An 18,120-nucleotide genomic window follows, 5' to 3' on the forward strand; every position below is an offset into this window, starting at 1 on the left:
AAATACGAAGTATTTATCAGGCGAACTAAGCATTCACAAAATGTATACTCTTTATTCATAACATTGTTAAAGAGAGCTTCTATAGATATATTTTTACAAAGAAATTTAATCTGCGTTTCAAACGGCCCTATACTGATACATGTACAATATGCGATACACTTGAAAATAAAATCAGTATTGACATTAATCCTGAGGTTGTGAATGATAGTAAAGTTCAGAAAGAGATTCACTTAGGAAAGGCTAGATCAGCTAAAAATGATGCTAACGATAATCCTAATACTGTAAATGCAATATGATCTTGAAAAGACTCTCCCTACGCCTGTATTAACCTATAGTAAGGTGTACTATCTCAGGCAACTGTGGACTTACAATTTTGCGGTACATAATCTTGCAAATGATCAGGCATCAATGTTTATGTGGCACCAGGGTGAAGCGTCTAGGGGATCCCAAGAAATTGGATCATGTCTATTGAAATATGTTTAGCAACTTCCTAATTCAATAGAACATATCATCGCATTTAGCGATAATGCAGGGGGTCAAAATAAAAATCACAACATCATAAAATTCTGGAGACATATTGTTCAGACAACATCAGTTTGTAGAGTTGACCATAAATTTTTAGACCAAGATTTTGGACTAATCGAAAAGTCTTTTTGTCCCCGATGATTGGAACAAAGTAGTAGCTCAAGCAAGTCGAAAGTTCACTGTTGTACGAATGAGAAATGAAGATTTTGTGTCAGTTGAAGAAATGAAAAAAGAGATAAAAGACAGTATTCCAGGAATACGTAGTATTCAGTGGTTCCGACTGGAAAAAGATAAACCCCACATACTTCAATACAAAAACAGTTTGAATGAGAATGATTTTGAATGACATGGATTTTGAGTATTTTGACCTTAGAAAACAGCAAAAGGGTCGTCCAAATATCCAATTTGAGCTTCACTTGTTGAATTCTGAGCCACCATCTATAAAAACCGCGAAATACGAGAACCTTCAACAACTCCTTCAGTTTATTCCCCCTATATACCATAACTTTTATTCATCACTAAAACACCAAGGAACCGCGAAAAAAACTGTAGCCTCAGCAACAAACGAAAATGGAGAAGAAAGAAGCGAGGCCACCACTAGCCAAAGATACACAGTTGCCGAAAATTCTGAAAATGTTTCAGCTGAATGGGAATCCGATGATGAATAGAAGGAGCGAGTGTTGCGATCTACATTAAAACTTTTAAAAATGTTTAGTTTTGTAACTTTTGTATTCATTGACTTTTTATCAATAAACTTTCGATTTCATCAGTTATTTTACTATTTTATAATAATTTACGATTCCCCTTTACAAAATGGCTTGCATTCATTTTAGCAATCATGGGTAAAGAAATAAAGCAGATTATAATGTAAGTAATATTCAAAAATAAAGTGTTAAATAAAAATAAAATTCCACTCTTAGATGCAAAGGGGTGTAAGTGATACACACCTTTACTTTAAGCCCTGTATTCATTAAATTACCAACTTAAATGCATTAAAATATATGCAAATAATCTTTACATACATTAGAAAGTTAAAAAAAAAATAGGTTGATTCTATTTAAATTGCCGCGATTTTTTTACAGAGCTTAAACTTTAAACAAATTTTTCTCAAAATGCATAAATGTGTAATTACACCCCTTTGCATCTAACCGCCTCATTTGTAAACAACTAGAAAATCTAAAAGAAATTTTAAAGAAGTATTATTAATGAATTATAGAATGGGAGTCTCGTTTTTACTTTTATACTGTGGCGCTATCTAATAGTCCTGAAGGAAAATGTGATCTAAGGTATCAGGAGCGCAAAAGGTCAAGCAATAAATTGTGGCAAATTAAGACTTAGGAACAGAGATATTGATAACTGGGAATATAATTATTCAATATGACATCAGTTCTGTACCTGCATCCAAAGGTAATGTTATTTAGTTGATTAATACTAAAAAGAGAATTAGCTGTTGTACCCTATGCTTCACTATTATACTTTGAAACCTTTTTCCCTCAAGATGAACAAACTTACTCAAAGAGACATGCAGATTAAAAAAATGTGAATGTCCAAATGTGGTTATACTCTAAAAGAAATATGCGATGGAAACTCACCAGTAACCCAAGCAAATTTTAATAACGTTAAGTGCAAGTTATGATAAACAATATCCCAAAAAAAAATTAAAAATACGATAATAGACATGTATATTGTAATTTATTGTTTAGAAACATATAAATAGAAAACTATTCACGGTAAATTAGAAAGAATTATCTTGTGTCCAAGTAGGTAAGTACTATTTTAAGATAAAAAGTATTTAAAGGAGTAACTATCCAAGTCTAGAAGGTGATAGTCAAGTTGGCTCTTATCAATTTGAATCAGTACAGGATTGACCGTACTTTTCAACATATCAAATATTTTTCAAATAAATAGGGGTCAAGTCACTTGGCCTCATTTTTTTTAGTCATTCATTCTTCCAGGATATTGTTTATATACTTACACAAAGCCTAATTAAATATCTAACCCAAACAAACACTTGTGCCATTCTGCCATTAAATTCAGCACTTCTTTCAATTTCTTTGATAGAGGTATTTTCAGTTAACCCTGTTAATCGTTAATATTTTCGAGTGGATAACACGAAGGACCGATTATGACAAATACACAAATTCGAATCTAACAATAAATAAAGAAACGGATAACAAGACAGTAAAAGTATTGCTCAAAACACCTAATTGTTACCATATTTACTCGTAACACCTATTAGATATTTATGTTATTTAAAATTACCCTTTCAAATATAGTTCAACATTAACTGCTCCTTGGTGCTTATCTACAGACACCAATACTCATCATCTTACTCTGTTCTTTATGTAACCCAATTTGTAGTATAACAAACAATCTGGAAATGACTATTAAAAAAAGACTAATCAAATAAAAATTCAGATATTCGACTAATCATATTTTAGACAACTGAAAACATGGCGTTCGTGCAGCTACTTGTCACCTCACTTCTAATCCTTGTAACCAAAGCAGACGTCGCAATCGATATAGAAAATGCTTCTTCAGATGTCTACTGGATTGGTATTCTAGCAAACCCTGGACTACCCATACCTAGTAATGGAGGATTCGTTTTGAACGGAGGACAAACAGTAAGCACTACTTATAAAATCAATATTTTAGATCTGATTCTTTTGTTATTTGGTCTGTGACTGGTTAGTAAAAGCTTCTAGTCAGAATGTTTTAGATCACAGACTTGAATCTGTTGAACGTTAATCCAGATTTGCTCTACAAGCCTGATCTCCTATGGTAGTCTTCTGCTTCCCGAGAGTCTACAAATAGAGATGTAAATTGCTTAACCCTTAAGCATTTAAACTGTATTTAGAGCTGTTGCAGCAGTTCCATGAAGGAGACCTTTGTTGAAGGTGAAAGTATCTATGCTTCTAGGTTATGTCTAACCAGTGACAACAATGGGGACTACTTCCCTCGATCAGTATTACTTTTCTGGACCTATTTCTAGACTCTACTGTCTGAAGGAGAGATTTTTTGACTCCATCCCGCCGTCTTCTACGACTCTCCTTTTATTTGAACATTTAATCGTGGTAGCAGTAAATTTAGGAGAGATGCTTTGCTCTGGAATGTATTGCCATAAGTGCTCTGAAGGCAACAGAGTTGTCTGATACGGAATTTGTAAAATTGGAAGTCGTTTAGATTTCATTTGAGGTTCCCATAATCTAAAATTTTTGCAGCAGTCTATAGATCAGATTTGTTGCATCAGCGGGTATTAAGGCTTGCTGTCAAAACTAAAGGAAGACTGAATACAAGTTAACATTAAGCTGCTTCTCCTTGGTTAATTATGTGTATGAGTGAATTTTTTTTAACGCTTTTGTGTATAATATTGTTCATGATGTTATCCCTGAAAGGCTTTAAACCTTGCCATAAATCGTTATATAATTTTCCTCATCGTGTTTTCTTTCATATCCTGATCCTCTTTCCATGCTCCCGTTAGGCATGTTCTTTCTTTTTTCAGTAGAATATTTATTATTAGATTTTTAAATTATTGTTTTTTTTTTTTAATTTTTTTTTTTGCCTCAACAGAATTTAGGGAGCCTTTTGTGTAAGTGATATCTCTGTAAATCTGCGTATTATGGCCTGTTGGTCACCTTGCATTATTAGCTTTTTTATTTAGTTACAAATTCTTTGATTTTTTTTTTGTTATTGGTAAATGATGAAATACTCAATATTTAGTGAAATTTTATAATATTTAAATTATTACTATTATTATTATTATTATTATTATATTGTATTCATGCCCACGTGATTTCATAGAGCATTTATGTTTATCACACACACATTTTGGTCTACAACTTCTACTTGAGATACTGACTATACCATTCCAGCCTTCCCTGCTCTAAAGTAGTATTCAGGAGCCATTTTATCCAATGGCATCCCATACATTGACTCAACCCCTTGATCTTCTTCTACTTTGCAGAGCCTAGCCTTGTCTTTGTATAAAACTGTCTTTATTCTGTACCTGTGATGAATGGGGGGGTAAATCCAGGAGTACCTCCATTGGTAGTGCAGGATTGGCTTCCTGAGTAATTCATAGACATACTAGTCATTGAGCTCCTTCCAACTTTACCAACTAGATTTCTTTAGCCCCTTGCTTAAAAGTTGAGACTACAAATTTCTGCACTTTGACACAGTAAAAATAGAAATGAATCAGATCTAAAACTGTACGCAGCCTGACACTCAATTTTAATCATTTTATAGACGACCGTAAGTGTTCCAGACAATTGGGTGGGTAGGTTTTGGGCCAGGACTGGTTGCGACAGCGGTACAAATACCTGTCAAACTGGAGATTGCAGAAACGGTGTGGAATGTGCCGGTAATGGAGGAGCTCCTCCAGTTACATTGGTGGAAATAACAATAAAAGGAGACGGTGGACAAGACTTTTACGATATTTCTTTAGTTGATGGATTTAACGTTAAGGCTTCTGTAAGTGTCGTATAGCCACTATAAGAACCTGTTGTTTGTCACACTAATTTCACAGATTCAACCCATCGATGGTACCGGCGACTGTTCGACCGCCGAATGTGAATCAGATGTCAATGCAGCATGTCCTGAGCAATTAAAAGACGGAGATTACGCGTGCTACTCGTCATGTGCTAAGTTCAATACCGATCAATATTGCTGTAGAAATGAGTTGAATTTTCATTCTTTAATGATAATCATTAGTCCACGGGTTCCTCTAAAATTCCAGATGATTACGGTAGTGTAGACACGTGTAAACCCGATGCATGGGAGGTCAATTCTGCAGCCGTTTTTAAGCAGCAATGCCCAGCAGCCTATAGTTACGCCTTCGATGACAAGAATGGCGCTCTTCTCACCTGCATGTCTTCACATTACCACGTCAAGTTTGGTGGATAAATATTTGCATCCGGTTATTTATTATACTGGATAGTTATTGTTACTCTTTAGATATTAGAAAAGCATAGTTACAGCAAAAGTGTAATATAACCAAGGAGGGGTATGTAATATAACAAAATATTCTTGACTCTTACAATGTCCTGTTTAATTACTCAGCAATAGTTGGCTGCTTGCGTACAAGTTATGGTAACTACCGCGAATATACCAGCTACGTTCATCCTGCTTCGGTGTTACAAGCATCGGGAACACCGAGCGCCATCTTTGGACACACGTGAATAGTAACCAATTCTCGCCGCTAGGGGGCCAGTTCAAGTCGGAATATTGGCGCGACTTTTGAATCGAAACAAACAAATACACTGTAAATAAATATTTCTAGTAGTCTCAAGTAATCGTATTTAGTGTGTAGAGATGCTGCTAGTAGTTGTTCTATTAGAGGAGATGCTCTATCTTGAAGAGTTCAATTTTTTCATGTTGCAATTTCTAAAAAAAGTGTTAACTTTATTTTTGGGGTTTAAGTCCAATGCACTAATCTGCCATTTTAGAATTTAATGGTTAAAGGTGGTAATTTATAGTATCTATGGTCGTATGGCGAAGTAGATTGTAACCATTCAATTGAAGTAGCTAGATTAAAATAAGATAAATTTATTCGTTGAGACAAAAAAGCTTCCCAATTGAGGAAATTATATTTCATATATAGTATGCATTTGGATAATCTGAGTATCGTCGAGGCATACCTCTTAAACCTCGAAAATTTTGAGGTGTACCCCAATAAATATTGTAAAGAATTGAGCTTTGAGGAATTTATTATTTAATGAAAGTCCTGTAAATAGCCTTGATTTAGCTTTGCGTTGAAATTAATGCTGACTATTGTTGCACTGCGTCATTATTACACTGAATAATTTTCAATCAATTTAAGGGAACAGTGTGATTCTTGTGGCACCTCAGAGGGAAGTCTACACTCTTTGAATAAAAATTTACCAATTTTAAGACATTGAAATCTACCAATGAAGAAACTCTTCAGCCTTCGAGCAATCAGTAAGGTTTCAAGTCAAGTAAGGTGGCTCTATCTTAGCCTTGGCCATAACCTACTTACATATAAGGCCCGATGATGTCTACCCAATAATATTCCCTAAAGATAAAGCGACCATACTGCTATGGGATTTATTGAAATCAGCACCAAATACTTGCAATTTACGTCGATTCCTCAAATAAAATTCAACCAGGGATAATATAACCTTAATAACTGGTCTAGGTTCTAATTAGTTTACCACTTAACTCATAATTCATTGCTTATAAACGTGATACAATTAAACCACATTAAAACAAAAATTGATAACCACCGCGCATATAGCAGCTGGAATCGATCATTCGGGAATCATCGCGATATTGCAAGCGACGGGCATACCGTGCGCCATCTATAGAGATGCGTAAAAAGTAAGCAATTCTTGTCGCTAGGAGGCCAGTTAAGGTCGGAATATTGGCGCGACTTTTGAATTAAATAAAATTGTAATAAATGAATACCGTGTAAATAAATATTTCTTTTAGTTTTAGGTAATCGTATTTAGTGAGTACATGGGTAATAAGACAGTTAATACTCCAGAAGAGATGAACAACTTGACCTATTATTGGCTTGTGTTGTTAAAATTAATGCTGACTATTGTTGCATAGCGTCATTATTACATTTAATACACTGAACAATTTTTAATCAGTTTAAGACAACAGTGTGATTCTTGTGGCACTTCAGAGAACATTTTAAACACATTGAATAAAAATTTACCAATTTTAAGACAGTGACATCTACCAATAAAGAAACTCTTCAGCCAGTGTACTCAGAAGTAAGGAGTCGTTCACTTTATCAAAAGCTTTCGAGCAGTCAGTATAAATACTAGTTAAGTAAGATTCCAAGTCAAGTAAGGTGGCTGTATCCCAGCCTTGGCCATATTAGGCCCAGATGAGGTATTTCCAACAATATTCCCAAAAGATAAAGCGACCATACTGCTATGCAAAATCTTTAGACCATGCTATGGATACATTCCTACTAATGATTCCTCAAACAGGATTCAACCAGGGATGCACTTAATAATATCACCTTAATAACTGGTCTAGGTTCTAATTAGTTTACCACTTAACTCATAATTCATTGCTTATAAATGTGATACAATTAAACCACATTAAAAAAATTGATAACCACCGCGAATATAGCAGCTGTATTCGATCATTCGGGAATCATCGCGATGTTGCAAGCGACGGGCATACCGCGCGCCATCTATAGATATGCATAAAAAGTAAGCAATTCTTGCCGCTAGGAGGCCAGTTAAGGTCGGTATATTGGCGCGACTTTTGAATTGAAAAAAATAGTAAGTAGTATATAAGTAAATAGTAAGTGTTTAATGTGTACATGGGTAATAAAGTAGTTAATGCTCCAGAAGAGGTGAGGAATTAACCTACTAACCCCAGAAATACTAACTTCATGATTATTCGCTAGTTGACTGAACTGACTTAAGCTTAAAAATTCAAAGCATTTGCAGGTGTGTAGGAAGGACAGGCTTTAAAAGTTCCAAAATTATTCTAAATGGTGTCAGGTAAATTGCAATTACCTATAAACCAAAATTACCATTTAGATAGATGCTATGTTATACACCTAATCTTCTAACTAAATTCTCTTCTCCATATTTCTTCCTGTTATTCATCTCCGTTCGTAGAAAATTAAAACTCTTTATACTATAAATTTTAAATACATGTGATATAGTTAAACCAAATTAAAAAAATTGATAACCACCGCGAATATACCAGCTGTACTAGATCATTCGGGAATCATCAGCTTTGTTGCGATGCTGCGGACACACCGCGCGCCATCTCTGGACATACGTGGAAAGTAAGCAATTCTCGCCGCTAGGGGGCCAATTCAAGTCGGAATATTGGCGCGACTTTTAAATATTAATTAATAAATACAGTTGAAATAAATATTTCTAGTAGTCGTAGGTAACCGTGTTTAGTGTGTTTTAATTCATATATCCAGACGAACGGTAAAACGCTACAATAATAAGCCATTTACTACTCATTCATTTACAATAATATCCACCTTAAACCCACCAATTTAATGATCAATCTTAACATTTCCTAGAACTAGCAAATATTTCTTTATAAAATCCGTTAATTACACATTGCTTAGCATAATTTGACCTTGGTCTTAATTTAATATCTGGTGTTGTATTTATCAGTTTATAAATAAACAGAAGCGGACCATCATCTGTGATAGACGTTGTTGTTATTTGGTTTTAAAGTCGCATTCAGGAAAAGTGATATAAATACAGTGTGTGATCTTATTTAATTCGTAAGTGATATAAATTAAAAAGTAAACAATATTTAGCAATGGTATCATCAGTGGCATTAAGCCTTATGCTAGCAGCATTAACCGCAACTAAAAACGTCACATTCGAAATTTTAAATAAAGAACCAGGGCCGATTTGGATAGGCATCCAGGGTGATCCCGGACATCCACATCTACATAATGGCGGTGTAACATTGGAGCAAGGCAAATCGGTAAGATCTTTATTAATCAAAATAAACGATTGGCAATAAGAAGGTCCTCGTATTCAATAGATTTTCATAACAGCTCCTGGAAACTGGACTGGGAGGATATGGCCGAGAACGTGGTGCGATCCGGGCACTAAAAGGTGCAGGACAGGCAGATGCGGGAAGGATGCTATAGAGTGCGATGGCAACATGGGCGAACCACCCTTTACGTTGCTGGAGTTTGATCTGAAGGGCTGGAAGGGTCTTGATTATTACTATATCACTTTGGAGCAGGGCTATAATTTGAGAGCATCAGTAAGTATGTATGAAGGTCAATTTTCTGTGAGCGAACTTAAAAAAGCGAACATTTTTTAGATAGAGCCAATAGGTGGCGAAAAGACACCAGGTGATCCAGACAGCTGCGCTAAAGTAAGCTGTGCGACAAACATAAATCAGCACTGTGCAAACGAACTGAAGGTGGAGCACAGCTTGCAAGTTATAGCGTGTAAATCTGCTTGTCTTAGACATCCGACGGATGATCTCTATTGTTGCAGAGGTAAGATACATTGAATAGCTTATAACGAGTAAGACTTCCCTTCAAGTTGTGAAGATAGAAAGGCTTTCTTCGCTTACTGGCTTCTTATTATTTGTGACATTTTTGCACCTGGAAATTCCAAATTAGCTTTCGAAGTTAAGAATCTGATAACAGTGACCCCTCTTGATTCTCATGTTCATAGAAACCCAAATTTCTTTAACCCAGTCCGATAAAAATGACGCGAATCATCGATTTCTGTGACCTCGAGAAAGTGGTTTCAGACAAACTGCATGGATCGTTCAATAAAACAAGTGCTTGGTGCTAAAATATGGGATGCTCTGGTACCTAATATGGATCAGAACTTTTTCATTTGGTTTTGAATATTTAGTATTTTTACTTTTTAAATGTTTCATATTTTAGGGGCTCATGATAGACCAGAAACGTGCAGAAACAAGGATTGGCACACGGACTTCGCATCGATTGTCTTCAAAAAGCATTGTCCCAATGCTTACAGCTACAAGTTCGATAACGCGAAACGAACTTTTACATGTAAAGCCTCCCATTACAGGATAGAATTTGGAGATATTAATAATTAATGTAACTTTGTAAATTAATATTAATATGTAAATATACTATTTGAAAATATCACTGCGGTCCGAAGCAGTAACCGTATTATTTTTCCATTAATTAAATAATAATAAATTCAATAATGTCCTGATATTTAATTTGCAATACATATAATTAGTGCAGGGAATATAAATATAGCCTGAAAAATGTAAATAATTCAAATATAAAGGAAACCAGGACTGATTTATGATACATACAATTAAATATTGATTTAGTTATTATAAAGGTATGAGATTGCAGAAAATTTCGTATTATAGGGAAGTAAGTGTAACAATAACGTTCTTTCAAAAAGCATAATGGGATCGTCACTAGTTTACTTAGTAACAATCCTGCTATGCATAAACTACGCAAAATCTGAAGTTAGATTTGAAATAATCAACACAGAGCCAGGCACGATATGGATAGGGATCCAGGGCAACCATGGACATCCCCATCTGAGTGGTGGAGGGTTCATATTAAACAGAGGCCAAAGGGTAAGTACTGAACATTCGAGAATAATTTTTTCGCATTCAAGTGTAAATTAAAACGACCTGTAAGGCACTTGGATTTGGTGGAGAAGGTGTTTGAAGGATATCTGTGAACATAGACGGAGCTGTTTTGCACCTGAGTTGTCTGATGACCCGTCGGTTTCCATATGGCCTCGGAGCAGCCTCGTCGAGCCTCGCATTACATTACTCCCGAGGAAAAGGCTTAGTAGGGTATTAAAATTAGTGAATCCTTCAAACCTTCAAGAGGCACTCACGAGGCATTTATCGTAGGACTTTGTGTCCTTGTGCCAGGTTATCAGCAAAGGCCTGTGCGTACAACCCGACTGCAAGACATTTCAGAATTGCTGGACAGAACTTCTTCCTCTCCTGAACAGCCTTTGACCATCATTATTGTAACGATCTCGCTATTTAGGGTGGCTGATAAAACGCTACGAGACCATAACCTCTATCCATGTTCTGTGTTAAACAAGACATGGATGGATCCATCTTGTTCCGAAGACTTTAAGGAAATTACTCGTTTGACCACCACTTTACCCTCTTGTAGTTGATTTTCCTCCTAGCAATCTGATCGGAGATAAGTTGGAGCACTGACTAGCTCCAGATTAACAAGATTTCCCATTCATTAGTAGTAAGGTCATCGAAGTAACAGCGACTCTGTTACACATATAGGGAGCGTGCAAACGTGCGATGCCAAGGATATTTACTTTTATTTTCACTATTTTTAGAATCTCGAAACTCCTAACGACAATCAGTCCAAGCTTTGGGCACTCAATCATAGCATACTGTTTTTCCATATTGTTGTTCTATCAAGCATTTTTAGCATTATAGGGACTTCAGATTAATCGACAGTTACTAGCTCTAAAATGTTTTTAACTCCTTAATTTTTAATACTTTCAGAAAACTGTAAGGGCCCCAGATAACTGGGCTGGCCGATTTTGGGCGAGAACCTGGTGCGATTCTCGCTCCAAGCACTGTTTAACCGGCGATTGTGGAAACAAACTGGAGTGTCACGGGGCTGGTGGAGTACCCCCTGTAACCCTCGTGGAGATTGCTTTGAAACAGTGGGCCGGATTGGACTACTACGACATTTCTTTAGTAGATGGATACAATGTTCGAGCTTTCGTAAGTACCATTCATCATATTGCTAAGTATTTTGTAAGTGAAAATACAAACGGTCAAACTTACATCCAATATTCGAAATGAATTCCCGTGGCGCCATCTAATATTCGTCACTGGATCTAAAAAGGTACAAGCGGCCGTCACGATCTAGCAACCGTGTTACATCCTCCACCACCATTTTGACCAATGCGCACCTCTATGCAACGCTCAGTCTTGGCTTGGCAGCCGTTAAGATTGGAAGGGAGAATATACGCTCCCGCGTAGTGTGAATTAGTGTCTGTGATTAAATTTCTGGAGTTTAAAGGATCAAGACCTGTTGAAATTCATTGCCAGTTGAGTGTCGTGTTGAAGAAAAGTGTGTAGATATAAAGAAATTTGCATAAATGGGGTAGGGACTTTGTAGAAAGGTGTACAACCGTGCACGAAGAGGCCAATCGCATCTGCACTTCGGATGAGACTTTAGTCTTAAAGAAAGTCTTTACACCAATGTCCCGATTGGAGATTCCCTGAAGATTATCCAGGAAAAACTGAGCAACGACACGTCACTTCCGTCTCGAACCAAGCTTCCGCTCGGAGGAGTGATGGAACTTTTGAAGGTCTGTCTACGTAATTCCTATTTTGAAGTGAAAGATAGGTTTTACGCTCAGGATGAGGGTCTGCCTATGGGATCATCGCTGTCTCCGGTGGTAGTTAACTTATATATGGAATGGTTTGAGGAACAGGCAATCAGCACCTCACGACAAAAGCCAAAGATGTGGCTGCGATACATTGATGGTACATTTATCATCTGGGTAAAGGGGAAGACAAACTTTAGGGCTTCTTACACCACCTGAACAATATGGTGCCAAGTATTGAATTCACCATGGAGACGGAGAAAAATTCGACGCTGCCATTCTTAGATGTTCTTGTCAAGAATACAAATGACATTTTAAGAACGTCTGTGTATCAACAATCCACCCATAATAAATCACTCTGGTTCGACTAAAGTTGGAATCATCAGGTCTCTGTACAACCGAGCTGTAACCTGACTTTAAGGCGGAAGTAGCACTTCTTACTAAAGATCTGCAGCAGAATGGCTATCCCAAAAAACTTATCCAGAAAACTATCCAAAAGTCGATGGCGAAGGAAACCAGAACCAAGCAAGAGGATGAATCAACTGGGCTTCTCGCAATCCCCTATATAAAAGGTACATCCGAGAAAATCCGACGAATTGCTAAGAAGTTTAATCTAAAAACCGCCTTTAGATCTGGCAATACAATAAGAAGTTCTGTTTCCAAAGTAAAAGCCAGAATCTACAGCAGACACCAAAAACTGCATCTAGTAGATCCCTTGTGAGTGTAGGGGGACTCTTCAAGACCTTTGGCAGTTAGGACCAAGAAACGTCGCAAATGAACGACCATTGGAGAAGTAGCCAGATCAGGCATTGCTGAACATGCTTGGACAAATGCCCATAACATTCACTGGTCTAAAACAAAAATCCTAAGGAAGGAATCACACTGGCGAAAAAGGAAATTTCTTAAAGCTGCCTACATAACGCAAAACCAGGGCGTCTTCAGCCAACCCAGTGTGGATGTTCCCGACATATGGAGACCTCTTCTAACAGACGCTCTCTCCACGCATCATCAGAATTCACGCCTCATTGATCCCATCAATCATATATAAGCCTGCATAATAGGAAATTGCTTTGATAACTAGATACGGAGATACTTACCGACCGAAACATCGTGTTGTACAAAAACAAAGACAATGTCAGTCCGACTACCTGTTTCTACATTACCAAGAAGTTGGAGGTGGTGAGGAACTATAATGAGAGAGTGAAGCAAGTTTCTTAATTGCCTAAATGGATTTATTTAGATCGTTCTGGTATGTAGCACAAGCAAGTTCGTCAAGGTTTGTGTAGGTTTAAAATAACACCATTGAAGATGACTGTAATGAAAAATGCCGCCAAGAAAGGCTTCTTCGATGCCAGAGATCGTCTTCCGTCAGAGTTAGAACACTGATAAGATAAATTTTGAAGTCCAGCAACGTTATTATATAGGGATCGTTAGTATAGTTTCCCAAAACCCAGATCTACTGGCGATCTGTTAGACTGTGTCACGCATGTTAGCACCGAGACTATCGACAAATATGGTAATTTCGTGAAATAATTCTTGATATTTCAAAGGCATTCGATAGGACCTGACATGAAAACCTCTTAAACAAATTGTGTTCTTATGGTTTGCCACCAACTCTCTGGAAGGTTCCTCGAGAACCGATCCATAGAAGTAGACGTTGATGGTTATACCACAGAGACAGAGAATGAGAAATCTTTAGATTCAAACCAGAAACAATATTCTGAAAGTATTGGAGACTAGGGAGCAATCAAAACAATGGTGGCATTCCAGTTCTCCAAGTGCCAAGAGGTTCAAACAAACGCCATGACTAAGGAAGGTGATGGATATGACAGGAAATGCATTAGAAGCGAAGAAGTAAAACAATCGACGTGCCAAGGTACTGCGAGACAGTACCAAAGTATATACCGAGCTATACAAAATAAAAGAGGGGTTAGCTGACAAAGAGAGTTCGTTTGTAACTGGCACAACACCAGTACCACAACGGATTTTATCATTCGTCAAATTCGGGTGGGAAATCACTGACCATTTTTCATATAGTCCTGGTTTGACCCTTAGTGACTACTAATTGTTCCTAAGCACTTAAACGCAGCAGTCAGTTCTCTCCTGCCGAGATCCCCTCGTATTGTATGTGACTTAGACTTTGAGATTAGTTAATAGATTGTAATGTAATAAGACAATTTTTCAAAAACAATTTTCCTATTTCCAGATTGAGCCGGTAGGTGGACACCGCAACGAAGTCCTAGGAGGACATTACAGTTGCACTAGAGCAAAATGTCTTTCGGACGTAAACGCAAGATGTCCAGAGGTCCTTAAAGTAAAACACCAAGGACGTACGATTTCATGTAACTCCGCTTGTAATAAATTTAACACCGACCAATACTGCTGCAGAGGTAAGAACTATACTATTAGCCGATTGAGTTGTTTATATATATTGGTGTTTGCAGGACGATTTAACCGTAAAGAGACTTGCAAAAGTAGGACTTGGCCAGTGAACTATCCTGCCTACTTTAAAAAGCAGTGTTCTGATGCTTATAGTTATGCCTATGATGACGACAAGAGCACGTTTACTTGTAAAGCCAGTCACTACCGCATTCAGTTCGGACCTTAGAGATTTTACATGTATATTACTAATCAACGAATATATAATAAGTAGCATTTAATTAAATAAGTAGGCTTTAATTAATGCCTTTGCGTTGTAGTATCCCTAACTTATACAAAACTCGGAAGTTTGTAAGATCCTAACGTTCCCGTCACGTCTCGTGTAGCAAGTGGCGTGCTTTCAATATAATTTCGGGGCGTTTTCAAACTTTGAGGCTCCGGCGTTTATCTCAGAAAAATTGAGTTTGAAAAATCCAAAACTGCTTCGTCCCAGAAGTTCTCTTAGATGAGCATACGTGACTGAAAGTTTCTCGTCCTGTTTTGCTATGAGATATGAACTTTATTTTTTTTTAATTTAAGGAATCGACGAATGTAGATTGGGTCAGAAGTCTCACTAATGGAGGTTGTGCAGTTAGTATCATCATTATCATCTGCAAATAAGAATTGCGAACAACAGTCCTCGTTTTGTATAAGCAGGTCAATGTAATTAGAAAAATGGACAAATTTCCAATAGCGTGCTCCCTTTTATGTGTGCAAAAGAAAGAACAGAAAAAAAAGAAATAAAAAATATAAAAGAAATCCAAATTGCGCAATTTATCGGCAACGAAGGCTTCCGATGAGGATTTATTATCTCTTTATGGCGGGCGTTACGATTCAATTAGATATATTGAACTTTCGCCGAACTCGGTTTGTTTGTACGAAAATAGATAAAAAAAAAACAAATAACCGGAGGTAATTTTAATTTTGTAGCTATTTGTTTTGTTTGCAAACATAATTTTATTTCTTGTTTAATAACAAGTCTCGTTAGATTAATTAATATTTGTTTTCAGTTATATCACTTTTATTCTTATCATTAATATTGAAATCAATTTACTTTGACGACTTTAACTGAACCGAAAATGGAGCTCGAACTATTGAATTTAGTGCCAATAGCGTTTGGCGTTTTAGAAATGGGAATGCAAGGATTTCGGGAGGAATTTAATGTTTAATAAAGGAAACGAATATCCTTTATATTATGTTTTAAACGGTTATGGACGTAGAATGGTCGGTTTTCCATGCAATCTGCAATAAGCAAAATTTTGTAACGAATGTATGAGGTTCATTTCAGTTTTATCTATACGTTTAGTATAGTATATAAGTGCTATCACTGTATTGTGGCTCAAACCTTTTTACGTTTTTCTCGTCAGTTGATTCCATTACAGTTGTTACAACGTCATTCTGTAATCACTGCGAGTACGAGAGTAAAGAATACCTGTGACACCATCTAAGCGTCATACTTCAAACGAGAATTGAAGTCACCGTATCTGAAAGATAAACCGTGGAACAATGTATCCCCTTTTCATCTTTATATTGTGCCGCCATGCAGTCATGCCTTAACACAATAATTAAGGTAACCTGGTGCCAAAAGGGAAGATAATTCAAACAAGTATAATGAGAGCAAAATAAAGAGAAGTATAAACTCTTATTAGGGCATTTGAGTGTTTTTCCCAATCTGTTAAAGTCATCGGATCTGAAAAGTAAAGCAGTCGAATAATGTATTCCCTTTTCGCTTTAACAGTCATGCCTTGAAACAAGAATTAAGGTAACCGAACCCGAAAAGGCAGATAATTCAAACAAGTATAATAAGACAAAAATAAAGACATTGCTTGCTAGATCATTAAATTACTATTATGCAAGTCATGTCTTGGTCTGGAGTGTTCAGTGTACACTCCCATTAGGGCTGTTAAATGTTTGTCCAATTATCGTCAATATAATTTGGATATCACAAAAAGTAAAATATGAAACTCATATTTAATAGTCTCGTTTGTTTCAAAATGAACACTTTTGGCATTACTTAAACGTCACACCTGAATCAAGAATTAAAGTCATCGGATCCGAAAGATAAACCAATCAAATAGTGGATTCCCTTATCGTCATGCCGTGAAACAGGAATTAAGGGAACTGAATCAGAAAAGGCCAATAACGCAAACAAGTATAATTAGACATAAATAAAGTCAGTGTTTGCCACATTATCAAATTCCTAGGCTCATGTTGTTTTTAAAAAAATAGACTTTCACGCAAAATTGTGTAATTTTGTATATATGTTTTCACTTGTGTAATTACCTCTGAACATTCTTTAGATAGAGCCAATAACGAAAATCAGCACTGTGCAAACGAACTGAAGGTGGAGCACAGCTTGCAAGTTATAGCGTGTAAATCTGCTAAGAATATAGAGAGATTTTGGAAGTCAGCGACGCTATCATTCCTCACTCTCAATATTGATAGGTTGATAGTCGAGATAGTGGGCGAAAGACTGCATGGATGACGAGTATTTTGGCATGTGAAATGTGGCTGCAGACAAACCGCACGGCGTATCAATATGAAATAAAATATGGGATGCCCTGGCACCTATCGGTTCACAGATTTCGCATCTCGATTAAATGTTAAAGAGTGTGTCTACTAATCCTGCTGTTTGACTTAAATTAAAAAAAAAAATCTCTAAAAATGCGTTTTCTTTAAAATTTTGTCAGTTTTATTAAAAATTTTGAAATAATTGTCGAATCAATTTTATTCGAGAATTCACATGCAAATTTTCAGGTAACTGCGTTGACTAGTTTTTGAGTTATGACCATTTTGTGAATATTTATTGAAAAAAATCAATTTTTTAAAAATGCGTTTTTTTTAGACTGTCAGTTCTTCTAGAGACACTCAAATAGGTGTACCAACAATTTTAATGAAGAATTCATACGCAATTTTTTAATTAATTGGGTTGTTTCATTTTAGAATTATCTCCATATTGTAAATATTGAGAAAAAAATCTAAAAATGCGTTTTATTTAAAACTTTGTAAGTTTTTTTTTAACTCTAAAATGCTCAATAAATTTTAATGAAGAATTTGCTTACAAATTTTCAAGTAATTGCGTTGACTAATTGTTGAATTATGGCCCTTTTGTGAATTAAAAAAAAAACAATTTCCTAAAAATGCATTTTTTCAAAATTTTTTAAAAATCCTGAAATATGGTTTCAATCAATTTTAATTAAGAATTCACATGCAGATTTCTAATTAATTGCGGTAACTAATTTTTAAATTATAGCTATTTTGTGAATATTGAGAAAAAAATTAATTTTCTAAAAATGCGTTTTTTAGAACTGTCAGGTTTTTAAAGACACTAAAATAGATGTCCACTGAATTTTAATGAAGAATTCACATGCAAATT

General features: G+C 36.1%; 4 protein-coding genes across 5 annotated transcripts in view; 3 read left to right on the forward strand and 1 right to left on the reverse strand.

Moving 5' to 3' along the window:
• LOC126745834 (E3 ubiquitin-protein ligase MIB1) overlaps positions 1–18,120 on the reverse strand; it is a 760,932-nt gene that overhangs the window by 516,995 nt on the left and 225,817 nt on the right. The window lies entirely within an intron of this gene.
• LOC126745837 (uncharacterized) lies at positions 2,150–5,812 on the forward strand. 2 transcript variants are annotated; one of them, XR_007663726.1, is made up of 5 exons: positions 2,150–2,289; positions 2,967–3,149; positions 4,771–4,995; positions 5,051–5,527; positions 5,584–5,812. XR_007663726.1 is itself a non-coding variant. In XM_050453858.1 (4 exons), the coding sequence occupies exons 2-4, from the start codon at positions 2,979–2,981 to the stop codon at positions 5,276–5,278; spliced, it is 624 nt and encodes a 207-aa protein (XP_050309815.1). In that variant the 5' UTR covers positions 2,150–2,289; positions 2,967–2,978; the 3' UTR covers positions 5,279–5,812. The 2 variants fall into 2 exon arrangements, 1 of the variants encoding a protein (XP_050309815.1); XM_050453858.1 differs by having other exon boundaries at positions 5,051–5,812.
• Positions 8,649–10,123, forward strand: LOC126745835 (uncharacterized). The gene is made up of 4 exons (XM_050453855.1): positions 8,649–8,970; positions 9,031–9,258; positions 9,319–9,499; positions 9,899–10,123. Exons 1-4 carry the CDS (start codon positions 8,800–8,802, stop codon positions 10,072–10,074), a joined length of 756 nt encoding a protein of 251 aa, XP_050309812.1. The 5' UTR covers positions 8,649–8,799; the 3' UTR covers positions 10,075–10,123.
• LOC126745836 (uncharacterized) lies at positions 10,345–14,994 on the forward strand. The gene is made up of 4 exons (XM_050453856.1): positions 10,345–10,578; positions 11,491–11,715; positions 14,533–14,716; positions 14,771–14,994. Exons 1-4 carry the CDS (start codon positions 10,402–10,404, stop codon positions 14,932–14,934), a joined length of 750 nt encoding a protein of 249 aa, XP_050309813.1. The 5' UTR covers positions 10,345–10,401; the 3' UTR covers positions 14,935–14,994.

Source organism: Anthonomus grandis, chromosome 16 (genome assembly GCF_022605725.1).
Source record: "Anthonomus grandis grandis chromosome 16, icAntGran1.3, whole genome shotgun sequence".
Lineage (NCBI taxonomy): Eukaryota > Metazoa > Arthropoda > Insecta > Coleoptera > Curculionidae > Anthonomus > Anthonomus grandis.

Excerpts from the sequence above, each read along its gene's own strand:
- LOC126745836 (XM_050453856.1), top strand. The coding sequence starts at position 10,402 with ATGGGATCGTCACTAGTTTACTTAGTAACAATCCTGCTATGCATAAAC. Across the intron at positions 11,716-14,532 it reads GATACAATGTTCGAGCTTTC|ATTGAGCCGGTAGGTGGACA; the intron begins GTAAGTACCATT and ends TCCTATTTCCAG. Across the intron at positions 14,717-14,770 it reads CGACCAATACTGCTGCAGAG|GACGATTTAACCGTAAAGAG; the intron begins GTAAGAACTATA and ends TGGTGTTTGCAG.
- LOC126745835 (XM_050453855.1), top strand. The coding sequence starts at position 8,800 with ATGGTATCATCAGTGGCATTAAGCCTTATGCTAGCAGCATTAACCGCA. Across the intron at positions 9,259-9,318 it reads GCTATAATTTGAGAGCATCA|ATAGAGCCAATAGGTGGCGA; the intron begins GTAAGTATGTAT and ends AACATTTTTTAG. Across the intron at positions 9,500-9,898 it reads TGATCTCTATTGTTGCAGAG|GGGCTCATGATAGACCAGAA; the intron begins GTAAGATACATT and ends TTCATATTTTAG.
- LOC126745837 (XM_050453858.1), top strand. The coding sequence starts at position 2,979 with ATGGCGTTCGTGCAGCTACTTGTCACCTCACTTCTAATCCTTGTAACC. Across the intron at positions 3,150-4,770 it reads TTTTGAACGGAGGACAAACA|ACGACCGTAAGTGTTCCAGA; the intron begins GTAAGCACTACT and ends ATCATTTTATAG. Across the intron at positions 4,996-5,050 it reads GATTTAACGTTAAGGCTTCT|ATTCAACCCATCGATGGTAC; the intron begins GTAAGTGTCGTA and ends CTAATTTCACAG.